Raw genomic sequence first — 10,447 nt, 5'->3', positions numbered from 1 at the left:
GGGCCCTGGAGACACTGCCGGATGCAGCCCCTGCTGGGAGGGGAGCTGCAGGCTCCATCCGGCCCCTGGGCTGGAGGATTTTTAACAGCCCTCCTACATGTACAAGGTAGCGTAGTCCTTTCTGAGAGGTGCAGCTCGGGGGCCCGAGAAGAAAAGCCAGCAGAGCACGCAGTTTTCTTCCTGTTACGTTGCTGATACCTCTGCTGAATCCTCCAAGCTACCCGGCCCTTGTGTTGTGGAAAACGTGACCCTGACCCTGGGATGTAACCCTACAGGAGCTCTTATCACAGCAACCAGGATTTCTAGCAACATACACCAAACACGGTCTAAATCGCCACGCCAGTTCAGTCCTCCCAGCAAAGGAGAGAGGACATTTATTAAGCTTCAGTGGTGCGTTCTGTCCGCATTCGTTAGCATTTCACTTACAAGCTCAACGTTTCTGAAAGGAGATTTGTGTTATGAATAATTCATTGTAAGAAAGGATGGCGTCAAACACAACAGGGCCAGGTAGCCTAGCCTGAATTCATTTCATCCCATAAGTCCACCCTCTGTGCAAGCGAGAGAAAAAGTACAATATGTTTCTTAGTTAACGAAAACTACATCTTTCCATTCAGCCCAGCTTAGAAAGGAAACGCTGCCTCCCAGGGTACAGCCTATTCATGAGACTCATGTTCCTTGAACAGTTTAAAAAAAAAAACAACCAAAAGAACAGTGCAAGGTTAATTGCTTCTTATGGATTTTGCTAGCACTCAAAAGTAGCAGTGTTTGCTCACCCTACGCTGAATGCAGCAAAGAAAGGGCACAACCCTCCACATCAATGTGTGTCCATGAGGAAATGCCACTGGTTACGGATAGGCTGCCCACATGGAAGTCTGGGACCCTGTCTCTTCCCCCCTCACCCCCACTCCCACAAGTTGGCAGGGGTGGGGCTGTGTGCTGGACAGGCAGTTGTGCCTGCCTGCAAGGTGCTCTGCACCACTCCAGCTCCCAGCCAGATGACACCCCTGTGTTTCCAGGATATCCATTATAATTCCTACCAGCTGGCAGGAACCAGCCTCTGAAGTCCAGGGCTGTCTTGGCTAAAACAGGACATATAGTCACCCTAACTATGGAGCATTCACTGTCTTCCACCTTAGTCCCCATGAGCCGCCAAGGGTCTAGACTTGAAGCAGCACAGAGGAAGTAAGGTTATCACAGCTCGCTCTGAACACCTCTCAGCATTTGATGACTTCTGAGCCAGTCCCCTGCAGCTTTCCACCATTAGAAGAAAAAACTTACCTTGCCACTGAAAGAAAGCAAACAGGGAGGGAAGCACAAGGGAACTGAACTCAAATGCCACTTGTGATGAATCATAGTATTTCCCCACTGAGCAGGCAAATAACATTACAGAGATGCCATTACACAAACTCAATTTAGTCAAGTAACATAACTGGTGTCAGGCAGCACAATCTAATGTAAAGAGCTCATTTGCAATACCTTTAATATATTTAGGTAGCTTACTATTAGCTTAGGCTTGACAAAAATAAATAAATAAATAAAAAGTTGCACTGTATTCTGGATACTGAGCTGTCACAGCAAAAGCATCTGAGAAGAGACAGGCACCTCCAAGTTGGAAAAAAAATGGTTTTCTTCAGTCCAAACTACAGATGCTGAACACAACACTGGGTTTTGGTTTTAGTTGAGCTGCCAATCATGTTGGAGTGAGCCAAATTGGCAGCTCAGGGGACCTGAGGTCTCCTCTCCCCAAAAGAGATAACTAGCATGATTCAACCCTGAGATTGCACTGTGGCCCATCCAGCTCTCACACTTTCTGCAGATCTCCAGCAAAACAGTCTGTGTGTCTCAAATATATCAAACACTTAATATAACACCAAAGCAGAAAGAATGAGACACAGTTCCCCCTTTCTGGGCAATTTATGGGCCTCCTACATATTTTGATGAATTAATCTCTTAGCTAATCTGTTTTTGCTATACCATTTCAAATGCTGCATCATTTATCTTTTTGTCCCTTAATCCAGAAAGAGACTCAGATTAGAGCTCTACCATAGATTTAAGAATTTCTCCCCTACTTCAAGGTCCCTAAAATCATACCAACTCACCACCTCCCACTCTGATGAACCCAAATACTGTTTAAACTCTTTAAAAGACTCCTCAGCCTATTAAACAAGCTCTAAATTTGGCAAAAAGTACTTTACTTTAGTTAACTCCCATTCAAATAAGAGCAGACAAGAAGTGAGAGACATTCCCTTTTTATTAATTAGAAAAATTTAGAAGAAAATTGTAGGGCACATCCAAGTAATAAAAAAGGGATCACCCGTTAAAAAAAAATTCTATAGAACCTGCCTAAGATCATAAACTAATTTCTTTGGGTTAGAGATGGGCTTGTCACAAACCCCTAAACTGAAAACACTCACAGTGCAGGGAAATTTGGGGCCAAACCATTCTCTGCTACAGGCTAACTTTTGCCCTTAGATTCATACATCCTAATCCTATCAATTTCAGTGGAAGTTGGGTATCACGGCCCTCACAGTAGAATTTGCCTTAAATGCTGATGAATACGATTCACCCAAAGAACCTTGTCTGCCAATGAATATGGTTTAGCTTTCAGACAACAAATGCTTTGGGCCATGCTAAAAAGAACTCTAGGGTCACAAAGACTCATGGCTGACTCTTTAGAGCAACCTCATAGCAGACTGCACAGCAGTTTTACAAGCAGTTAAGAAAATTCTGTTATTTGGCATCTACCAAAAAACCCTTCAGAACTCAGGTGCGAAGGTCACACCTCCACCGTTAAGCAGGTACAACATATGCCGATGGATTCTGCCCGGCTGAGATGAAAAATTTTCATGCTCCTGAATATAAAGCAATGAACGTTGTTTCCAGCTGCCACTGCAATAGCATCATCCTCTTCCCATCACAAAGCTTGGCTCTTCTGCATCATCATCTTTCTCTTTCTCCTCCTTCGTATCATCTGCCTCTTCCTCACTGGACTGTTGCTCTTGTGACTGGTCAGACTCTAAATGGGGAAAATGGGATAATCTGACGACATGTAGTGAGGAAGGCACATCAGAATAATCACCAACAAATCAGTCTTGGATGTTAGGGAAAATAAGTTTAGGTCACATCTTGCTCCTTCCCAAGGGTCATCACAGAATTGCTCCCAACAGTGTATTTACTAACATTCTATCCAGCTAAGAGACCCCCCCACAGAACCAGTCTTACTATGAGAAATAGCACCCGCATTCAGACTGCACTTCTGTTTTATCTCAGTAACCTGATTATTACTATCAGCTATCATATGATTAAGTAACGGTCTACAAGAAACGAAAGGAAAGTTAGGCAGAAACTTTAAAAGGGCCAGTTCTGAGTACTATTTTTTCCCCCCGCTCTCACCTCTGCATGTATACACATATATTCCTGATTGCAATCAAAAAGGAATTGGGAAGCAGAGAACCAACCGTGGAGTGCTCTTTGGAATTTCAACGTCTAAATTTGCCCACTCAAAAAATCAACATACTATAAAATTGCTGTGATATCTGCAGAAGGGACAGATTTGGCCTGGCCTCGAGAGAGCTCCTTTCGGATGTATGCTGCAAGGAACGTTTGTGGAAAGCTCACAAAGTTTTAACCCATTAGAGAAGGACCCAAACAGAAATTAATCACTGGAACACCAGTGATAAACTCTGAAGGTTTGGTTGGATAGAATAGACCTGAATCTCTTACTGCCCCTCTTCTAGTTCCTGCACTTTGTTTTGTTTGGGTAACAATAATACTTAGTCCAGTCTCTGACCTTTGAGGATCACATTTAGTAGTAGTTTGATGCCACCAAGTGGTAAAATTATGAACTGTCATTTGCTATTAGCTCCATGCTTTTTTCCTACTGCACTGATGGTGAAAGGCATTGGATGTGGAGTTCTGGAGACAAAAAAATCTTAATTCAGATAAAAGGCAGCAGCCTGGATGCCACACCCACCAAATGAGCCTCAGCCTGTTCTTGGAAGAACCCTTTAAAAGACAGTGTCTGAGACCAAGAAAATTGCCAGTTTGTACCAAATGTGATGCTGGTCCTAACAAGCAACTTGCATATGAAAATCTTCAAGTCATACCACCACTCCTACCACACAAGTCCCATGCTCACCAACATGCTATTAATCACAATAAAGATCCTGAAATTTAAACGTCTCTCCTGATCAAGCCCCACAAACCAGAAACATTGTGATGAATTCATTGAGTATCACTTCGGTAACATCTTCCCATGGATTAAATTTGGACCAGTGTGTTTTAATGGCTCGCAGGCTGAGGTACACACATGCAAGGTTCAAAACAGATTTGATTTTAAAAGCAGAAAATGAAGCAAGCTGGAAATACCAATCAACTCCTGACACTTGCGGAACTATCAGGCACTGCTAGTGTTCCAACAGTAAGAGTGACTACTGAATAGGAATGCAAATCACAAAATGTTTCTAAATACTTTGACCACTCTTGTATCTGAAGTTGTGGAGTCAACTTACAAGTGTTTGGTCCTCAAAAACAAACAAAAAGGTGTTCTTGAGCTTATCAAAATTAATTTTTCAAAATTGATGGTTTCTTTATAATCCTAAAATTTATTTTGCATAAAAAATTCCATTGTGCGCAGAAAAATAGTGGCACTGAAATGGATCAGGCTTGTACATACCGTACCATAACTCATTTCCCTACCGTCCAAAGTGTTTATTAGCATTTATTTTCTCTTTCACTATAGTTCTAATTCTTTCTGTACTAGCTTCAGTATACAAACTGTTCATGTAATCTATAATCTTTTAAAGAAAAGACTTTTTTCATAAATTGCTTTAATTTCAAAGTTCTAAGTCAGACTGGGCCAAAAAAATTGCAACAGGATCACCCTAGAAAACACCAGCATCTACTGCAGTTAAGTAGTGAACAAAATCAGTCAGCAGTCCAAGATATTTGGAATGAATGGTAACATTTTTTTAAAAAGCAAAAATGACTTTTGAGCATAAGTCCTGCCTTAAGTAACTTTCCAGGAGAGCTTCTGAAAATGTTAGCTGAAATTTCAAGTATAAGGACCAAACTTGACCTCTACCACATGGGCGTAAGCTGTACACGTCGGTGAGAAATAAATCAACTCAGTCCTTTGGACTGGAGAACTGAACTGAACACCAAGGGTAGAAATCGACATCACCAAATGAACCAGATTAGTTGTGTTGGGATATAACCTTACTTGTATGACCAATGGGCTGGGCAATGGGCTGTCCAGCTTCCAGAAATGTGCCCCAGAAATCCCAAGGTAAGTCCCTGGAAGCAAGGAAGCCTGGCAGGCACTCCCAAGGCTTGAGGGGTCTGATCCTGTATGGGAATTCCTGGGGCACAAAGGACCAAGCCCCAAGAGCGCCTACCCAAGGCAGTTGGAGGGTATGGGCAGCTCTGCCTACTCATGCTCTCCTGCCATAAAGCAGAGATGCCCGCTGCAAAACAAGCAGCACAAATTAATACCTTTTGTCACAACTACATTGTGGCAAGACAGAGTATGGACATCTATTTGCTTTGTGCCAGCATAAAACATTTTGTAGCAGCAGAAGAGCATGGAAAGGCTACATCTGTTTCTACCATAAGAGAGAAATGAGGTGCCACTGACCTTTTTCCTTCTTTTGTTCTAGTTTACTTTTCTTAGCCAGCAGCTTCTTCTCTTTCAACTTCTGGCTGTAAAGCAAGGAAAAAAAAAAACAAACTCTTACACAGAGGAAGAATTCAAGCCTTTCAAATTTTCTGTATTTTTTAAATCAGGAATTTACAGAGAATGTATTATATTATTTGACACACACACCGTTAAAGACAAGTTCTAGTCAAATTTGGCCTCAACATGCAAAACTGGAGCAAACAAGACCTACAGAAATGTTTCCCTTCTTGATTTTATTCGAATGAAACCCTTTATTCTTTTTTAAATCATTTCATTCCCTTAAAGCACTTACAACTCAAAAATGTGCCAGCGCATAAGAACTTCAAAATGAAAACTAATGAAAAGCAGAAGTGAAATTGACTCATCTATCTTCAAAGCCAACATAAAACACAGAAAAAGAAACAGTGGTAAAAAGCCAAATTATTAAAATCTTACATTAAAAAAATCCCTTAAAATATTGTTATTGGTAAAAATTACATTGAAAGCATCCCCTGAAACAGATTAATAATACATTATAAACTGATCTTCCTTCCCAATGTGTTTCTGCCTGCCCATAAGGAATAGGAGGACATTTCAGTCCCCATGGCCCATTTCTCACTGGCCCCCTTGGTCAAGAGTGCTGACAAAGGTAGCAATTAAAGTAAAAGGTGACAAGAGAGATTGACATGTGGACATTTGCTCACAGTTAATGCAACTGAGATCAAAGAGAAATTGCAGAGGCTCAGAAGTCATGTTAGTCTAGCAGTTTAAAGAAATAGTGTAATAAAATGGACTGTGGAATTTAAGTGTCTACTTTGTTCCAATGCAATTCTTATTAACAGGAATGTATACATATCAGTCCCATGCATGCTGATAGGTATCATTACAAGATGGACTTAAACATTATATTAACCAATGGTTCCATGTATTTGCTATATTTACAGACCCACACTCACAGATTGTAAGGCCGAAAGGGACCTCAGAGGATCATCAGGTCCAGCCCCCCGCACCAAGCAGGAAAGATAACTGGGGGTCAGGTGACCCCAGCAAGGCGACTGTCTAGTCTCCTCTTGAAGATTTCCAGGGTAGGCGATTGCACCACCTCTGGAGGGAGCTTATTCCACAGTCTGGACACCCTGACTGTGAAGAAGTTTTTCCTAAATGTTGAGCCTGAATCGATTTTCCAGGAGTTTCTGGTCATTACTCCTGATTTTTCCCTCAGGTGCCCTGGTGAACAGTTGCTCACGGAGCCCTTGATGTACTCCCCTAGTGTAGCGGTAAGCTGCTACTAGGTCCCCTCTCAGCCTTTTTTCCTCAGGCTGAAGAGTCCCAGATCCCTCAGCCTTTCCTCATACTCCATTCATTACTAGAGTAAGCAGGCACAGCTGTTAAATCCACAACACTGCAACTTTAGGCCAGTGGCCAGTTTGCAGTCTTTTGACTATCCACATGCAAACAATGAGCTGGCCTACCCACGCCAATTTATCTGCAATACTCATCCACAGTATCATCAGGTTTTTTCTGCTGGCCCACGTCCCAGCATAGACCCAAGATGCAAAGTCATTCTCTGAACAGCAGGTCCTTGGCTCCAATTGCTAGACATTCACACAGTCCAGATCTACATATAAACTCCTGCTGGCACAGCTATGTTCCTCAGGTGTTCAAGAAGCTGTGCCAGAAATAATCCTAGTTAAAATGCAATTATACCATGGTACTGCTGGTGCTGAAATAAGCTATGACAGCAAAGCCTTTCAAGCACAGGCCCAACCTTATAAAGGCAAGGACAGTGTTAACAAAAGTGATCCGCGCAGCATTTATCTCTAAAGTACGTGGCTACAGATAAAGCACAGCATTAAGGTTTTGACAATCTGCCCTCACCGCTTCTTTCTGCGTTTCGCTGTCTGCTCCTCTGCAATCATCTTATTCCTCTCCAATTTCTTTTGGAATTCCTCATCCAGTTTTTGCTGTAATTGATCACATGTGACACTTTGGTTACAAACCAAATTTAATATCATTCGTAAGCCACCTCCACTTAAAGAAAAAAATCTTTTAGCAAATAGCTGGGAGATTTGCCAGGAACCTATTGTTAAGATGCCTTCTTGTATTAAGAAAGATTGCATAGGTGAGTTTATGCAGACAATATTAACCAAAAACATCAAGGACTGAACCCAGATATCCATAATAAGGGGGTAGAAATCCTCATCAACTTCACTGGTGGCAAAGACATCAGGACCGTGTCCTACAGAGTATTAGAATAAAGCAGAATACCAGGAACATAAGCAGCAACATAGGAATTGAACGGCTTCTCAAACTTTATCAAGATAAGGAACCGACAGAGGGACACTGGTCCCTGAAACAGAGCTCCCATTGTATTATTGGTTCAGGACTTAGAAAGAAGTCCTAATATTAAAAAGGAGTCCAGGTCTCTGGACTCATAAAATCCTAATGCTTGTGTTCAAGTACTTGGTTTTATGCTTTCTTTGCAAGATAAGAACTTTTAAGGATTTCTTTTGATTTTTAAGAAAGCATGAACAATTCTGCTTACCTCACTAGCTAGAAAAAAAAAATCCACCCATTTCTATATTTAAGCACTCTTAGTCCAATTTGGAAACAGGAACATAAATATTTTGGCTTTATATGTATTCCCTAGAGTCACCCACTGAAGAGGAAGGATAGATCAGGTCCGTAGCGAAGCGCTGATATTTTAATATTATTCTTCAAAGGCCACACACATCCCATATTAAGAAAATAATTATAAGACCAGACAGTTTGGAACTAAGTTAGTCTCTCTTCTCATGATCTTAGGAAAAAATTATCCAGCGAATATCAAGCAGTCAGACAAATGACTGTAGTAAGAATCCACTGACCTTCTCAGCCATTGCATCCATAAAATCCTGCCTCTGATACTCTCTCCGGCGAAGATGGCGGTACACATGGAATTCACCACTGCCAGCTCCAGCACTAGAACCTGCCAGTGATACAGAAATGGTTGGAGAGTCAGCATACAGCACAGAGAAGAGCACACCAAGACACTCACAAATGACTCAATCTCAGACATGGTATACCAATAGTACTGTAGGCATGAGAAGTTTGCTACCCATTTTTATCAAGCTCAGATCAACAGGAAAAGCTAAAGCAAGCTATAAGATACTTGCAACTCAGTACTGCAGGATCTATCTACTGGTGAACAATCCACATCACTAAAACCATCATCACCGTTAGTTTGTTAATCAGAATGCGTGCTAGGAATATCAGCTGAATCTACACCAGCAGTTCTCAACCTTTTTAGACTCATGTCACCCTTTGGAAAATGCCAGCTTTTAGGTTTCACTCATTTCCTGACTCCAGAAAAATAATGGAGCGATTCTTCTGTTGCAGAGAATTCAATGGGTTCATAACAGATCGGGCTGTTTTTAACATGATGGATTCCTACATGAAATTCATGTGTTTACCTTGTGAATCATGTTTGCACGCTTAACAGTGCTAACATTAAGTGGCACCCCATAGCGCCCTTGAAAGGATCTCAAGACACTCCAGGGTATTAGAATTACCGCTCTAAACACTGAGTGGGCCACAGAAACCGCGCTCTCACACCCTGTCCTAGGCAGAGAGGCACAACTGAGAGGGAAACTTACACCTTGTTCTGCTACTATAGAGCTGAGGCTGTTTTCCCCTGCCTCTTTCCTATATTTAGCTAAAGGGAAAACAAGTACGGAAAACAAATAAGAGTGAACAGGCAGGTTATTCCCTCAACATAAAGTTAATCCAAACAAACAAAAAAACAAGCAAAAAAACAAACCAACTGAATAATAATTAATAAAAACGCCCAAGTGTCACCACATCCTGGTTGTACTCCTTGCTCAGACAAAGGCTCTGTGCGACCATGGACAAGGTAACTTCAGTTTCTTATCGAGACACAGAACACTTTTGGGGACGCTGATACGGAGACGCTTAGAAAGGGCAAAATCACACCCAACTTGCTATTCAGCAACGACTTGCATCCATTCACTATGGCCAGGTGTACAGACAAACTTCCTGGAGAGCCCAGCCTCTAGCTTTACTTTTCGTTCCATCCAGGAAGAGCGCACACCAACTGCTAAAACTTCCTCAGCCTGACAAAGGGTTTTTGAACCTGAAAGCTTGCTTAAAATGATTTTTTTCCCCCAACTATTTAAGTAGGTCTAATAAAAGATATCAGATTCACCCAAAGAGCCTTGTCTGGAGAGGTCCAGGCATTTATTCTGGACACCAACAGCAACAACAAACCTCAATGAAGACGAGAACTTCAACAACGACTTGGAGACAGTCCGGGCCCTTCTATGGGAAAGCAGAATAGACTCCCCCCGTCCTGCCACGCTTTCATCTAAGCCTGCACTGCTCAACCTGCGGGCGTTGGACACGAACCCCCTTACCCATGACATCTCGGACAAACTCTGGGGGAGGTCGCGGCGCCCACTCGCTCAGTTTCTCGGGGATGGGAACGGTCTTGTCCTGCAACAACAAACCAGCCGGGCGTCAGCGCCTGCCCCCGGGGAAGAGATCGCCATGTCCGAGCGCTACCCGGCGCAGTCCCAGAGCTGGCACAACCCAGGTGCCAGGGGCTGGGGACCAGCAGCAGCCGGGAGGAGGGGGAGGGAGCTTCCTCCCGGCAGGGGGTTTGTCCAGGGGGGGTCCCCCATTCCGGGCCGGGCCGGGCCGAGGGGGCTCAGCACCTCCCGCATGGCCCGGAGCGCAGGGGCGCGCGAGGCCGGGCCCCACCGGGTTCTTCATGAGGCGCTCCAGGCGCAGGCG

At 43.1% G+C, this 10,447-nt stretch overlaps 1 protein-coding gene across 1 annotated transcript; it reads right to left on the bottom strand.

The window, feature by feature from the left end:
- Nucleotides 1–115: 115 nt before the first annotated feature.
- PRKRIP1 (PRKR interacting protein 1) lies at nt 116–10,444 on the bottom strand (the record flags this gene model as incomplete). The annotated part of the gene is made up of 6 exons (XM_006033237.3): nt 116–3,016; nt 5,636–5,700; nt 7,535–7,620; nt 8,524–8,624; nt 10,069–10,147; nt 10,415–10,444. Coding segments are annotated over 6 exons (477 nt in total), but the record flags the coding sequence as incomplete, so codon positions are not given.
- Between the last annotated feature and the right edge of the window lie 3 nt (nt 10,445–10,447).

The sequence above is a fragment of the Alligator sinensis genome, unplaced genomic scaffold, assembly GCF_000455745.1.
Source record: "Alligator sinensis unplaced genomic scaffold, ASM45574v1 scaffold1420_1, whole genome shotgun sequence".
Taxonomy (NCBI): Eukaryota; Metazoa; Chordata; order Crocodylia; family Alligatoridae; genus Alligator; species Alligator sinensis.
This window is presented reverse-complemented; position numbering and strand designations above follow the sequence as displayed.